The 16,943-nt window shown below is 40.3% G+C and overlaps 1 protein-coding gene across 1 annotated transcript in view; it reads right to left on the reverse strand.

Moving 5' to 3' along the window:
* Positions 1–14,531: 14,531 nt before the first annotated feature.
* Positions 14,532–16,943, reverse strand: part of WDR43 (WD repeat domain 43) — a gene marked incomplete at its 5' end in the record, with an annotated part of 48,708 nt that continues 46,296 nt past the window's right edge. Inside the window, 2 exons of the mRNA XM_079720580.1 lie at positions 14,532–15,200; positions 15,303–15,352. Coding sequence (XP_079576706.1) covers positions 15,018–15,200; positions 15,303–15,352 — 233 coding nt within the window. The 3' untranslated portion in view covers positions 14,532–15,017. The remainder of the gene's footprint in view (positions 15,201–15,302; positions 15,353–16,943) is intronic.

Raw genomic sequence — 16,943 nt, forward strand, 5'->3', positions numbered from 1 at the left:
TATATATATATATGGGTTTCTTTTACACATGAAAATTTTCAAATCCAGAGTCTTGCAAATGTCTGCGAAATGTAGGAGGCTCTCCTGTAAAACTCATGAGCTGTCATAATGTGGACGAAAAATAGGAGCCATTTCTCCTGTGTTCTTGGGAACTAGGCAGCCATTATAAACCATCATTGTGATGGGGATAGTATAGTCTTATTTTTGTATTTATAGATACACATGCACATAAAAAAGTCTGGAAAGATATATGCTAAAACATCATTTCTGCTTGCTTCAGGATGGAGGGGATTATGGATGATTTTTACTTCAGTTCGTATTTCAAGGTTTTCTGCTATGAACATAGATTATTTATTTGCATTTTTAAATTACTATAATAAAGACTGTGTAGTCACATAAAAAAGATCAATAATCGGGGGCTTCCCTGGTGGCGCAGTGGTTGAGAGTCCGCCTGCCGACGCAGGGGACACGGGTTTGTGCCCTGGTCCAGGAAAATCCCACATGCTGCAGAGCGGCTGGGCCCATGAGCCATGGCCGCTGGGCCTGCGTGTCCAGAGCCTGTGCTCCACAATGGGAGAGGCCACAACAGTGAGAGGCCCGCGTACCACAAAAAAAAAAAAAAAAAAAAAAAAAGATCAATAATCAAAAGTTAAGTGAGACTTCTCCTTCTGACATGATGTAATAACATAGACCGGATTTACTCTCCCACAATAAACAATTAGAAAACCAGATAAAATATATGAAACAATTATTTTCAGACAATGGACAACAGGTAGCACTGTGATTCCTGAGAGAAAGGAAACAGATGTAGTGAGGCTGGCAGGAATCCTAGCTTTCTGCCTGGAGGCACATTCCAGACCACAGAGTAGGAATGGAGAACCCCAATCCAGCTGTGTTGAGGAGACAGAGATGGGGGTTCAGAGAAGCTGAGACAACTGGAAATTGAAGGACAGAGTTCTGATAGAGAGAGGGAGGGAGAAAAACAGCTCCAAAAATAAAAACCTGACAGGAAGTGCCCTTGAGTCTTTACTGAATACAAGATGCTCATACACAGAATGAAATTCCGGGAGGTCAGACAAAGAGCTACCAAGAAACAGTGAGCTGAACAGCTCCCAGAGATTACATAGCACTTAAGTTCCAACTAACCAGAAAGGAGAGTCCTTGTTGATAACTCAGGGATTCACTAGGGAACTCAGTAGGGCCATGCCTATTTTGATGCATATGGCAAACTCCAGAGCCATCACTAAAGACATAAAACAGAGATGTAGAGCAAATAAGCCAGTAATGAAGATAAAGAGGAATTTTTAAAATATTCAACCAAAAGTCACAAAAAGAGGAGGAAAGGGGGAACAAAGAACAGATGAGACAAATAGAAAAAAACAGCAAAATGGTAGACTTAATCCCAATCATACTGATAAATACATTAAATGTAAATAGTCTAAACATTCAAAAAAAAGGAAGAGAGAGTCAGACTGGGTAAAAGCCAGACCCAATTATATGCTGCTTACAAGAGATACACTTTAAAATTTAAAACACAGATTAAAAGTAAAAAGACAGGAAAAGATTTTTGTGCAAACAATAAGCATAAGAAAACTGGAGTTGGGGCTTCCCTGGTGGTGCAGTGGTTGAGAGTCCGCCTGCCAATGCAGGGGACGCGGGTTCATGCCCCGGTCCGGGAAGATCCCACATGCCGCGGATCGGCTGGGCCCGTGAGCCATGGCCGCTGCGCGTCCGGAGCCTGTGCTCCGCAGCGGGAAAGGCCACAGCAGTGAGAGGCCCATGTACCGAAAAAAAAAAAAAAAAAGAAAACTGGAGTGGCTACATTAATATCAGATGAAGTAGACATGAGGATAAGAGATATTACCCAGTTTAAAGAAGGACATTTCACAATGACAGAGGTCAATTCATCAAGAAGACATAACAACCTTAAATGTGTGTGTAACAAATAACAAAGCTCAACAAACATGCAGAGAAAATTGGCAGAACTGAAGAAAAACATCAAATCCACATTTATAGTTAATACTTCAATAGACCTCTTTTGATAAATGATAGGATAAGTAGACACAAAAAGTAGAAAACCTGAACAACACTATCAAACAATTTGGCCTAATTGATATTTATAGAACATTCCACCCAACAAGAGCAGATACACATTCTTTTGAAGTGCATAAGACATATTCACCAAGATAGATCATATAACTGAGCCATAAAACAAGTCTTAATAAGTATTTAAAAATAATTTATAGAGAGGAAGTTCTCTTACCACAACAGAATTAAGTTAGAAATTAACATAAAGATCTTTGGAAAGTCCCCAAGTATTTAGAAATTAAAGATCACACTTCTAAATAATCCATGAGTCAAAGGAGAACTCACATATATAGCCAATATTTTATAACAACTTCAAATGGAGCATAGTCTATAAAAATATTGAATCATGCTCTTATACACATGAAACTAATACAATATTGTAAATCAACTATAATTTTTAAAAAGGAGAACTCAAAAGAGAAATTAGAGAATGTTTTGTATTGAATGAAAATGAAAACACAGCCTATCAAAATTTGTTGGATACAGCTAAAGCAGCACTTAGAGGGAAAGTTTAGCTTTCAGTGATGAACAGGAAACAAATGAAATCTCCATCAACAGAAGGAATAAACAAATTGTGGCATATCCAGACAATGGAATACCACCTGGCAATAAAAGGAACAAACTATGGATACATGCTACAACATAGGTGAATCTCAAAAACATCGTGTTGAGTATCTTTCATTGGAAACTCAAAATCAAAAGAGTACATGTATTAATTTTATTTATATGAAGCTGTTGGAAAGATAGCTATTCCATAGTGTCAGAAGGCATATCAATGGTTGCCCCAGACTTGTGGGGAGGGGCAAATTGGGATTAACTGGGAAGATGCCCAAGGAAACTGTTTGCAGTGATGGAAATTTCCTATATCTGGATTGTGTCATGGTTATACAGGTGTAAACTTTTGTTGAAACCCATTGACCTATACACTTAAAATGTTTTTGATTGTAAATTATACCTCGATAAAGTTTTTTTTTAAAACTACTCTCACTAATAACAGGACAGTGTGTTACGATCTCTCCTCCTGATGGGTCGCAATATGAAATATACAGCATCACCTTTGGTGTCTTATCAAAACTATTAAACCTAAATCTAATCAAGCCTTAAGATCCATTCTGTTCCATGCCACAGCCACCAGCCACGTGTGGCTATTTAAATATAAGTTAACGAATGAAAATTAAATAAAATGTAAAATTCAGTTACTCAGACACACTGGCTACATTTCAAGTGCTCAGTGACCACATGTGGCTAGTGACTACCATACTGGACATTACAGAGAACATTTCCATCATCACAGAAAGTTCTATTGGATAATACTGAGATTTAACATCCAGATTATAGAAAATACAGGGAGAAAGAAATGAGTTAAACCCACAATAGGGAAACAATCAAATCCCACATGTGGCTCATTCTACAAGACAACTAGCCTGGTCTCTTCAATATGTCAATGCCATAGAAAAAACTAAGGGCCGGGGAGCAAGAATAACTAAAGAAGACTCAACAACAAAATCCAATGGGTGCACCTTGACTGCATCCTGGTTTGAGAAAAGCCAACTATAAAATACATTTGGGGAGAGGCTTCTCTGGTGGCGTAGTGGTTAAGAATCCGCCTGCCAATGCAGGGGACACAGGTTCAATACCTGGTCCGGGAAGATCCCACATGCTGTGGAGCAACTAAGCCCGTGTGCCACAACTACTGAGCCTGCACTCTAGAGCCTGCGAGCCACAACTACTGAGCCCTCATGCCACAACTACTGAAGCCCATGTGCCTAGAGCCCGTGCTCCACAACAAGGGAAGCCACTGCAATGAGAAGCCCGTGCACCGCAACGAAGAGTAGCCCCCGTTCACTGCAACGAAGAGTAGCCCCCGTTCACCACAAGTAGAGAAAGCCCGCAAGCAGCAACGAAGACCCAATGCAGCCCAAAATTAATTAATTAATTAATTAATTTAAAAAATAAGATATTTGGGGGATAATTGGGAAAAATTGAATATGAACTAGATATTAGATGATATTAGGGAATTACTGTTTGAATTTTTTGGTGTAATATGGTATTGTGATTGTGTTAGAGGTCATAATTTTTAGAAAATTCACACTTAAGTATTTAGGAGTAAAGTTGTCATGACATCTCCAATTTACTTCCTAAAAGATCAGCAAAAAAAAACATGCACACAAATGTAGATGAAACAAAATGTTAACAATGGCTTAACCTAAGTGGTGTGCATAGAGATAATCATACTACTTTTAACTTCTGTATACTGGAAATCTTCATAAGGTGGGAAAAGAAGTTAAGTGAAAAAAAGAATTCTGCCTCCACACTGTCATTGACATAATGTAAAACCATGGTTTTCATGGACAAAGTCTACTGGGAAAATTGATGTAGTTGGTGAACAGTATTGTGATTTTTCTCTGATTCTGGCCTTATTGTTATTTACTTCCTTCACTTTTGAAATGCAGGGAAACGTGGGTTCTAGTTCCTATACTCAGGGACTCTTAAGAGACTAAGAGCTGCTGCTGCTGCTTCCCTGTCGGCCAGGCGTTTTGTCAGACTGGTGTTTGTAGTCCAGTGCGGGGTGTGGTGGGTCCAGGAGGGATGGAGATAAGACCAGTTGCCTGCTCCATGGGTACTGCCCAAACCAGTGTCTCTGGAGGTGCCAGCCCACAGCCTAGAGACCCGATCTCCTCTAAACTGGGATTCATTTTCTGTCCCTCTCATGATGCATGTTGCTGGGCTAGAGACATTCAAGGTTCTCTTCTGGGACCTGGTCACCAGAAAAGAAAGAGAGCTGGAAGCATCTCAAGGTTTCTCTAGGCCAAGCCCAGGGGTGGGGTTCAGAAAACAAACCCCCCACCCATCATGGGAATTTACACAGGAAGAGGTCACAACTAGCAGTTTTTCCTCAAGATGCCTTGTCTGCAATAAGAAAAAATTTGCACAAAGCAAGGCTGGCATCTAATGGTCGTTTTTTACATTGACGTCGTCCTTCTAACCTGAGAAAGTAACCAAGGCAATCTGGTGAGGATGGGAGAGAAATGTGATGACAGTGCCCAGGTGCTAAGTGCACCCGCTAAACTCAGCAAATTCGAGCAAGAACGAGAAGCAACACACATGTGCTCTGAACTCCAGACACAGCATGTCTAGTGAGGGAGAAAGGGCTGTCTGGGGACACCTGAGAAAAACTTGCCACTTCACTGAATCAAGGACCTCCCCTGTAAGTGGTTGAGTTACAGGTTTTTAGAACACGCTTGTTAAGCATCTATTTGCCACTCACTGTAATCGCTCTCGCTTCCTAGAAGGCCCTCGCTCAAGGCTTGGGTCACTGTACTCGAGTCCTCAATTCTGATTCCTGGCTACGAGTAGATCAATCTCTCCTTTCTCCTGGCTTCCACGGCACTTCACCTGCGAAAGTAAATGACACTTACTTCATTCTACCTTGTATTCTAATTAGTTGCTTAACTGTATCCTCCTACTCATCCCCATTCCTGCATTATACTTGTCACAGCCCCAATCCCAGGGACATCCCAATGCTGTGTGTCAAATGCAATCAACTGTATGCAAAACACTGAGAATCCAGGTGTGGGAGAAGAGAGGGGAAAAAATTCCTTCCCCATGAAAAGATTCCCACCTATACAGACCCCAGTGCTTCCCCTCTCCTGCTGAATTAACACACAAAACCATTCATTCATGAGGTAACAGCCTGGTAAATATGATGTATAAGAATCTTATGTACTTTGCCGAGGCTGGGATGCTCACAGAGTCTTAAAGGAGCAACTAGGGCTTCCCTGGTGGCGCAGTGGCTGAGAGTCCGCCTGCCGATGCAGGGGATACGGGTTCGTGCCCCGGTCCAGGAAAATCCCACATGCCGCGGAGCGGCTGGGCCCGTGAGCCATGGCCGCTGAGCCTGCGCGTCCGGAGCCTGTGCTCCGCAATGGGAGAGGCCACAGCAGTGAGAGGCCCGCCTACCGCAAAAAAAAAAAAAAAAAGGAGCAACTAGATCATTACTCCCAAGGTAATTATCCCAACCTAAGGAGGTCGAAGCAGGAGCCACCATTTCCCAATTCTTAAAAAATAATAATCATATTATACGCCTATCCAATGAGAAAAGTAAATCTTTTACTTTTCAAATGAGCAAAGCAAATTTTAATGTTATAATATTCCATGATGAAAACAATTCTCTTAATCTGTTGGTTTATCTCAAGCCCAGTCAAAATTCCCATCAGATTTATTTTTAACTTGGGAGAAAATTATTTGAAAGTTCATCTGTAACCTGCTATAGCCCACTGATAGGCAATTTGACAGTAATTACTAAAATTTAAAGTACACATACCCTGTGACCTAGAATTCCCCTTCTCGATACCCACCCTAGGAAGATCCTGGTACACGTGCACCAGAAGTACAGACAAGGTCACTGCCACCTTCTTTATTTTTCTGAGAAATTGGAAACAACCTCAGTGTCTATCAGGGCATGGCTCAACAGCCTAAAACCACTGCAGCGGTTCTCAAAAGGGAGTAGGTTCACAGAACAGCAGCATCAATGCCACCTGGGAATTTGTTAGAAATGCACATTCCCTGCCCCTCCCCAACCCACTGACTTAAAAACTCCAGGGTGGGACCCAGCAATCTGTGCTTTCACCAGCCCGCCAGCTGATCCTGATGCAGTTTAAAAGAAGGAAATAGTTCTATATTACTAACTTGGAAAGCCCTCCAAGATATATTGAGTAATAAAAAGCAAAATTCAAGTTGCAGAATGCTACATACAGTATGATACCATTTATGTGGGAACAAAGAAACTACTTATTTCCTAAGAGCACATCTGTAGGTATGCAAATGCATAGAGAAAGGTTTGGAGAGATCCAGAATCTAAAATAACAGTGGTTACCTCTGCATACAAACCATTGCAAGTGGGGAGAGAAAGGGATCAGAGGTGGTGGGCAAAGGGCTCACCCGGGGGAATAAATACTCAGACCTCCTCTCCTCCCACCCTCCCATCACTTGCCAGTACCACCCACTTGGCTGATGCCTCCCAGAAGCCAGGAAAGGGAGCTGGGCTGACGCAGTTTGTAAAACTCAACCACCTATAGGGCAAAGAGCAGACGGAGAAAGGTGGAGAGGGCATCTGGGGAGGCAGAGAATATCCAGTTCTCCTGAGAATCAGCAAGTGGCTGGATTATAACATCCTAGACTTGGACTGTAAGGCAGACAGAGAGAACTTTGAGGCAATAGAGGGCAGCAGAGGGCAGCAAATAAGGGACCACACAAAGGCCCTAGGGTTCTTCCCCAGCTGTTTCCGCTTGTGTACACAGATTCTCTGAAACTGTAATACTACATTTATTTTGCTTAAGCTGCATCTAGTAAGTTTTTGTTTCTTACAACCAAAGAATCTTTACTATTTCAATAATATGGAAGAATGAAAAGGCAAAAAATATTTAGGAAAATGTTTCAAAGAGGTATAAAGGTACCAACAACAACAAAATGACTTACAAAGCACAAGAAGAGAGATCAATAGAATAGAATGGACAGCACTGAAACAGACCTACCATATGACAAAGAAAGCACAAGTCTATGGGACAGGGAAAGAGGGTCTTAGTCTGTTCAGGCTGCTATAACAAACTACCATAGGCTGGGTGGCTTAGACAACAAACGTTCATTTCTCAGTTCTAAAGGCTGAGAAGTCCAAGACCAAGGTGCTGGCAGATCTGGTACCTGGTGAGAATCTGCTTCCTGTTTGCGGATGGCAGTCCTCTCACCATATCCTCATACGGCAGAAAGGAAGCAAGCTCTCTTGTTCCTCTTCTTATGAGGGCACCAATCCCATCATGACGGCTCCCCTCTCATGATTTAATTACTTCCCGAAAGCGCCATCTCCAATAACATCACGTTGGGGATTAGGGTTTCAACATACGAATTTTAGGGAGACACAAATTCAGTCCACAGTAAACAGTATTCAACAGTGTGGAAAAAACTGGTGTGTGCAGGGGAATTCTAGGTTAGAGCCTCATCTCACAGCTATACCAAAAATAATTCCATATGGATGAGAGCAGCAGCTTTCAAATGTCTTACCCACAGAAACACATGTTACATTGAAACCTCTAAAACAGTTACCCCTAACTACATGCAATGCACCAATCTTTTCTATAATTACCTCTTCTACTTTGAAAAATGGTGGTTGCAACCTACTTTATTTCACAATGCACTGATACATCACAACCAGTTACTATAGAGGTAAATATAAGAAAAATAACAACATAGAACGACTAGAACAAAATATTATACAAGAATTGTCTTCCTAGGGGGACATTTTTTAAGCTTAAAAATAAGAAAACTATAAAGGAAAATAGTATGATAAAAGGCAAATTGGGAAAAAATATTTGTGCCATCTCTTTGGCAAGAGGTGAGTATCTTTAATATATAAAAAGCCCTTACAGGTAAATAAGACAATCCCTTTAAGCATGGACAAGAACCTGAACCCACAATACTCTTAAGAAATACAAGTGGCAACAAAAAATGCAGGTGACCTGAGGTTCATGATGAGGTGGAAACGCACTATTTTGTGGGGTTGAAAATCAACATAACCTTTCTGGAAAAGGGTTTTGGCAAATTTCTTTAGTCTGAAGAGAATATTCATGTATTTAATTAAGTAACACTACTCGTGGGAATATCTCATAAGGATACATTTAAAGAAAAATACAGAAGGTAAGAATTTCACCGTAGCACTCTTTATAACAAATTATAATAGGAGAGTAAGTTCAATAAGGTAGAATACTAAGAACCACAAGCATCCTTATTTCAAGGGATATTTAACAATATTTTATGTGACAAAGAATAATATTAATATATTAATATATGATTCCAATTTCATAAGAAAAATGTGTATGCACTCATGCAAAGAGAAAAATATTAAAAGGAGATACACCATAACGTTACAAATGGTTAACCTCTCTTAACGTTTTATTCTCCTCCTTTATGCTTTTTGATATGTTCCAAAATATACTCAATGAATGTCATTGCTTGTAAAACAACAGATTTTTAAAGTGCGTAACAGGAAACAGACTTAAGTTCACTTTTTCACCTGTGGAAAAGGGGGACTGTGCTTACCCATAAGGCTCTGTCTGAATTTCTAAACACATGTCAGAGACAGAAAGGAGTTTCCCTTAGAACTTGCGCCCCTCCCCCTCTCCCATACTGGAAAATGCCTAACACGAACTGAACTTTCGTGTTCAGTGTCCCACAGACACTGCTCCAATTCGGTCCTCACAGCATCCTTGCCACAAACAGCACTGTCGTTACCCTCCTGTCACACACCAAAAAAAGAAATTAAGCAGATTTATCCCTGCCATGTTGTAGTTTGGACCCAGAATTGGAGCTTTCGGCCCTCACTTTGGTGTCTCCACAACAGACTGATTGTATTCATATTCACTCTTTCATTTCCTGAACCTGATCCTTCCACCAAAATCACCAATTAAGAGATTTTGCCAGTTGAACAACCATGGAAATGTACTTAGTGCCAAAGAACTATGCACTTAAAAATGGTTAAAATGATATGTATATTTTACCATAATAATAAAAAAAAAATTGGGGGGTTGGGGAGTGCAGACTTTGCCAGGTTGGGGATAATTAACGAAGTCAAAGTTTGGCAGAAAATAGCAAGTTTGTTTATTTATTTATTTATTTATTTATTTGGTGGTACTCATAGTCCCTGAATCATTAGAATGCACCCTAACTGGCAGTCCTAAGTGGGTGCCTGAGGAGACCCAAACACCGACATTCCACCCACAGTAACGGTCCTGTTAAAAGAAGGGTCAGGGGACTTCCTTGGTGGTCCAGTGGGTAAGACTCCGTGCTCCCAGTGCAGGGGGCCCAGGTTCTATCCCTGGTCGGGGAACTAGATCCCACATGCGTGCCGCGACTAAAAGATTCCATGTGCCGCAAAAAATGAATAAATATAAATAAATAAAAATAAAATAAAAGGAGAAGGGTCAGAGCAACACGCAAGGAAGCCAAGAATTCCAACCCCTTTAGTACCGACTACACACTGTCCACTAACCATCCAATTCATGTCTCTATTCCAATTCCACACTCTGGTGCAAAGATAATCTTCCAGTTATAAAACTGGTTTTTACTGTGTGACTTTCCTGTGCAAAAGGAGACATGTCACCACCCAACATGAACACTGCTCCACTGGAGAGGTGTAGTGTATTTCTATTAATAAATGCACCATTCCAGTTTCTCTTGGAAGCCTGGCTGATGTTCTGACTGTATGAAACTATTGATATGTCAAGTCTAGGGACAAGGACAAAATTACGTTTCTGAACCTGTGGAAGTAGTGGCCCAGTTCTGGACCCTCATGCCTGCACAGGGTCAGCTGAGGCAGCCAAGTTGTCTCGGACTTCAGCGACTGCACTGCCAGACAACCACATCCCTTCCCCTCTTTCAAACTAGAACAAAATAAAGTACAAGGCCAAAGGCAAGGCTGTAACAACATGTTTTCCTACATACTTATTTCCATTAGGAAATCCTTTTTAAACTTTAGCGTCCAAAAAGAATAATATTTCCTTGGTCTTTAAGCCACTATTACCTGGAAAGAATATGCCAGGTAATTTTTTAAGCAGTAACTTTCAACTTTTGGATTTTCCATTTGACACCCGTCACCTGCTAAAGTGCGATTTATAATCACCCTGTTCTCAGAACTATTTTCATAAAATGACCCACGCATATATGAATATCCATTATAGTGCTGACAAGTACAATTCCATTTTCTCACACCAAGTCAGCCAGCACTGTACAGAAGAGAGAGCGCCACCTACCCTCTGCTTTCTTCCTTACTGTGTTCCTGTTCGAATGATGCCTGCTCGTCAGTTTACACCGCTGTGGTCTCTCGCTGCGCCGGCTTTGTGATCCAGTGTACAGCTTGGACACATGATGAGGGACAGTGCCTAGGTGCCACAAAGGCACCACAACACTACTGCATTAAGAGAACAAATTTTATGCCTGAGTAGCCTTCCAAGAAAGGACCAACAAGCAGTCACATGAAGGGCATCACAAAAGCCATTGCTGCCTGGAAGGATCCACCAGTAATACCAATTACAGCTGAAAGAAACTACAGCTGAAGGATGTCGAGAATTAAAAGAAAATGGTAGGGCTTCCCTGGTGGCGCAGTGGTTGGGAGTCCGCCTGCCGGTGCGGGGGACATGGGCTCGTGCCCCGGTCCGGGAAGATCCCACATACCGCGGAGTGGCTGGGCCTGTGAGCCATGGCCGCTGAGTCTGCACGTCCGGAGCCTGTGCTCCGCAACGGGAGAGGCCACAACAGTAAGAGGCCCGCGTAACGCAAAAAAAAAAGAAAAAAAGAAAGAAAATGGTAGAGTAAGTAAACCTCCATTTCCCCTACCTCACCTTCCCCCTTTGTGTCCGTTGGGGTTTCTCCCCTCCTCCGACGCTGGGTGCTCTTCCTATGCAGTCACTCCCTGGAGAAGCTCACCCAGTCTTGTGGCTTTACTGACCCTCCATCCAAACTCGCCCCTCCAATCAACTGGGTATGGACTTGAATTCCTAACAGGTATCTGTAACGTAGTATGTCCGCAATCCAATTCCCGATCTCCCTCCGCAAAGCTGCTCCACCCACAGCTTCATCCTGGTGCTCCAGCAAGTCATCCCCGACTCCCCCCTTTTCCTCACACCTCTCGGAAACCCAGCTTGCTCTAAACTAGAAACAATCCCTGAAACTAACCAACTATCACCAAGTCCATTACTACTACCCGGGCCTAAGTCCCCATTAACTCTCACTCCGTTCCAGTCACACTGGTCTCCTCTCATGGTTTCAACACATTACACATGTGCTGGCCTCTGCTCATGCCATTTCCTCTGCCTATAACACTCTTCCACAGATACCCACTTAGCTAACTTCCTCACCTCCGCCTAGTCTATGTTCAAATCTCATCTTCTCAATAAGCCCTACCCTGATCATATATTTAATTCTGCAACTGCACTCCCTAATCCCAACACCCTTACTCTTTTCCCCCAGGAAGTCACCATCTTCTAACATACTATACAGAATTCATTTACTCCTTATACCTTGTACAGCTTATTGCCTACTTCTGATAGAATGTCAGCTCCTTATTAATCAGTTATTCACTGTCATTCACTGTTACTCAGTGATGTATATGTACCAAGCAACTGACTAATCCCTGAGTAGGCAATCAATAAATGTTACATGAATGAATGTACATTGTTGAGAATTTACCTCCACAAAAATTTTAACAGCCTTACATATATAGCATCAATGTACCCAAATTATCTCACTACCTAGATCCCCTTTCTTTAAATTTCTTTTTATTTTGGCCGCATGGGGTCTTGGTTGCAGCATGCAGGATCTTTCGTTGCGTCATGCAGGCTCTTCATTGCTGTGTGCAGGTTTTCTCTTTTCTAGTTGTGGCTCCAGGGTGCGTGGGCTCTGTAGTTTGAAGCATGCAGGCTCTCTAGTTGAGGCGCACAAGCTCAGTAGTTGTGACACATTGGCTCAGTGGCCCCACAGCATATGGGAACCTAGTTCCCCGACCAGGGATCAAACTTGCGTCCTCTGCATTGGAAGGTGGATTCTTTACCACTGTACCACCAGGGAAGTCCCTAGATCCCATTTCTGACCCTCAAACATACCTCTGCACTAAGGCTTCAAAAATCCCAAACCTGAAGCCTCAACATCTACTTACATCAAAACATACTAATATACTCATCTATGCCCCCAAAGAATTTACTTTTACAAATTAACCTCAAATATTGCCACCTATTTAGTATTCTTGCCAAAAACATTAAAATGAGAATCTAATCATAAGGAATCAATCCAACAAACCTGGACTGTAGGACATTCTGTAACACAGCTTAATTTATGTTTACTTAAATATCAAAATCATGAAACACACATACAAGGGGGAATGGGGAATATTCTGGATTAACAAAGCAATGACAACCAAATATAATATGTGATCCTTGATTTGATCATGAACAGAGGGTTAATTATTAAAAATAAAAAAGCTAGGAAGAAAAATTAACCTCAAAAAAAGACACCACCACATACTCAAAACTCTGTTGTCTGGATCAGGAGTGGAATACCCTGAAACTAGAAAAGTCTTTGTAACAAGTTTGTAATTTAACTCTGGATTTGTCTAAAACAAGAAACAGTAAGCAAATACTACCGTTCTCTAGGTAAAGCCAGGTGCAGGGTAATTCTGACCCAGACCACAGGACACGGCCTGAGCCATGGGCACATGCACCCTTGTGACTGCCACCGCTACCTCGGGTGGTGGGAGTGCGGCCCTGCCAGGCGGGTCAAGAAACAACCACTAGCTCCTAACAAAGTTCTTGGTTCCTTCACTTTGTTACAAATGCTAGATTATCCAAAAAGCCTTGAAAACATTTACCTATTAATGCTAGTGGAGTAAGATGATTTTTTTAAAACCTTCACACCACAAGCACAAACCTGTGGCTGTGTTCCCCTACATATACCACAAGACAAGCACTGGGTAAAGATGAATATTTATTCACTTTACAAAGAGAATGGTATTAAATTGCCATAAACAGCTCCATTTATAGACAAATATAACTATACATTACACCAGTAGCTGACTCTAACTTTCCCAAGATGCTCTATATGGCTCCAGCTCTATTAGTTGAGCACAGAAATCTGTCTGCCACCGATATCCTAAGTCCCTCGGAGATAATGGTTTTATGTTTTACATATTCACAGGTGGGAAAAATAAACCCATCTCCCCAGCCCTTTCTTAGAGTTGCGCTTCCATCTGCATGTTCCCTAGAGAGCACTAAGCAAATACTGGCTCATTCTTTAAAAACAAAACAAAAAATTACTGATAATTTGAAAAGGCTTTTGTAGCACACCAAAATACTTCTTTATACATACATAAAAAATCTTGAGTCAGATTTATTTTAAGGTAAACATACCCTAACACTGCCAAGAGTGGGTAGTGAAAAGGAACACATTAAATTACGGAATTATAAAAATATTTTCTTTGGAAAAAAATTCCAAGGTTATCATTAATATCTAAAACCAAAGAGGAAAAATAAACAACTGTTCTTTGATCCATTAGTAATTTAAATAAAAATGAAAACCTCTTCAAAAGCAGCTGTAACTGAATCTTTTAAAAAGTTGCAGGTAATGAGCACTTCTAAATCTATACACTGATGATTCTTTACAGGCAACTTGCAGTCAAGAAAAATCCTTAATATGGCTAATTCTTTAGTTTTTTAATTATCATAATTTTTCTGTGTTTTAAAAAAATACTTCACATGACAGCTTAAAAAATAAGTGGTTGTTTTTGGGGAAGCACTCCAAATATTCAATCTGACTCAAATCAGATTACCACAGTCAATAGAGAAGCTAGGGATACTGGTGATTTTATTTCTTTTAGTCACAATCATTTTTACTCCAGTTTTTAGTTTATCCCTTCATATTTTATTAAAATGTACCAAATTAAAATTTTTTCACTAGTGCTGCTTCATACCAGGATGTGATGAAAGATACCAACCTGAGATAAAAGCTGACTCCTTCACAAAAGTCCAGTTCTTGAACCCTTACATGGGAAATGTCTTTATCTTCACTTACATCAATTCTTGGCATAATCAATCATACCGGGATATTACATTATAAAAATATACCATATATTGGACACTCATGTCAGTACACTGCAGAAAATGTATCTATTTGCTGTGTAAAGTTTATTAACATTTGAATGAAACTCTTATTTACACAGTTAAGTCTGGGGTGCTCAAGACAGCAAAGTGGCATGGGAGCCACCATTAGGAATTTGGAAATGTGCAGCGGTCCTTGGCATCTGTCACAGAGACAACCCTCCATAGGAGAACTCGGCAGCAGTGGGTAAGGTGAGCCAGTTTACATAGTTCATTTGACTTGTTCTTCTCTGTTCATTCTTCTTCACTTTCATTTTCAGGATCTAAATCAGAATCTCCATTTAATTCCTTTTCACTCGCCACATCTCTGTCCTCACCATTTTCTTCATCTTTTTCTTCAGCATCCTCTTCTTCCTCTTCATCAACATCCTCATCTTTTTCACCTCCTTTCTCTTCTTCATCTTCATCCCAATTATCCTGGTAGAAATATTAAGCAAGGAAAAGCATGAAAGAAGGCCTCGTTCTTACAGGGTACAAAGATAGAAGGCAGATTTATGTACCAGGAAACAAATTACTCACATCAGAATCCTTATCTGCTATTTCATCATCAGACTCCTCTTCAGAAGATTCTGTAAGGAGGGGGAAACAAGCTTTAATTTTGTGATCAAAGCAGAGGACATAGCCCAGAAAGCTAAACAGAATCAGATTCCTGAATTTATTTTTAGAAATATATTCAGCTATCATCCATCTAAGAAGGAACATATATCTGCATAAAAGTACATGTATTATACTATTCCATCAAGATATCATTGAGCAGGAGAAAGTATCAAAACCCTAACAAAATCCCATCTAAAACACTAAGTCATTGTACATTAACTATACTTCAATTAAAAAATAATTAAAAAAAAAAAAACTAAGCCGAGGATGTGGAGAAAAGGAACCCCTGTGCACTGCTGATGGGAATGTAAACTGGTTCAGCCACCATGGAAAACAGTATGAAGACTCCCCAAGAAATTAAAAATAGAATTACCATATGATCCACCAAGTCCACTTCTAAATATATACCAAAGGAAACGAAATCAGGATCTCAGATATAACTGCACTCCCATGTTTGCTGCAGCATTATTTACAATAGTCAAGACAGGGAAACCACCCAAATGTCCATTGATGGAAGAATGGATAAAGAAAATGTGATACACACACACACACACACACAAAATGGATTATTATTCAGCCATGCAATAACAGGAACTCCTGTCCTTTGCAACAACATGGATGGACCTTGACGGCCTTGTGCTAAGTGAAATAAGTCAGACAGAAAAAGGTAAATACTGTATGATCTCACTCACATATAGAATACAGGGAACAGACTGGTGGTTGCCAGAGGTGTCGATAGGGGTGGAGGAAATGGGTGAAGGTCAAAAGACATAAACTTCCAATTATAAGGTAAGTCAGCCCTGGGTAGATAATGCACACCATGGTGACCACAGTTACCAATACTGTAACGTTTATTTGAGAGCTGCTAAGAGAGTCAATCTTAAAAGCTCTCATCACAGGAACAAAAGATTTATAACCGCATGGTGATGGATGTTAACTAAACATTGTGATGATCATTTCACAATATATACACATAGGATCATTATGTTGTACCCCCCTAAAACAAGCACAATGTTATATGTCAATTATATCTCAATAAAACCAGGGGAAAAAAAATCACAAAAAGTATAATTAATTCAGGTATGCTTTTATGTTCTTCAGTTATATTTTATAGTTTTCTCTATAAAGGTTTTGTTTCATTTTTTAGAGGTATTTCTAGGTACTTCATAGTTTTGGTTGCTGCTGTGAATGAGATCTTTTTTCCTAAGACATTTCTAACCGGGACTTTATGGACATACATTATTGGGACATAATAATGCTACCGATTCCTTTTTGCTAGATCTTGGTATACAGTAAACTTGCTTATCTGAATACTTCAATGGTGTGACTAGATTATCAAATAATGAGATGTACAAAGACGGAATTTCATTGAATTATTTTTCTATATCTATTAAAATAATAGACAGTGTTCATGATAACCTGTTAACATGGTAATAACTACATTAATAGACTTCTTGATGCTAAATCATCTTACAATCTTTAAATAAATTCTACTTGGTAATGACATTACTTTACTTAAGCACTTCTGTAATCAATCTGCTACTTAGGATATTTGAGGATAGC

The sequence above is a fragment of the Hyperoodon ampullatus genome (genome assembly GCF_949752795.1).
Source record: "Hyperoodon ampullatus genome assembly, chromosome: 15".
In the NCBI taxonomy this organism is placed as follows: Eukaryota; Metazoa; Chordata; class Mammalia; order Artiodactyla; family Ziphiidae; genus Hyperoodon; species Hyperoodon ampullatus.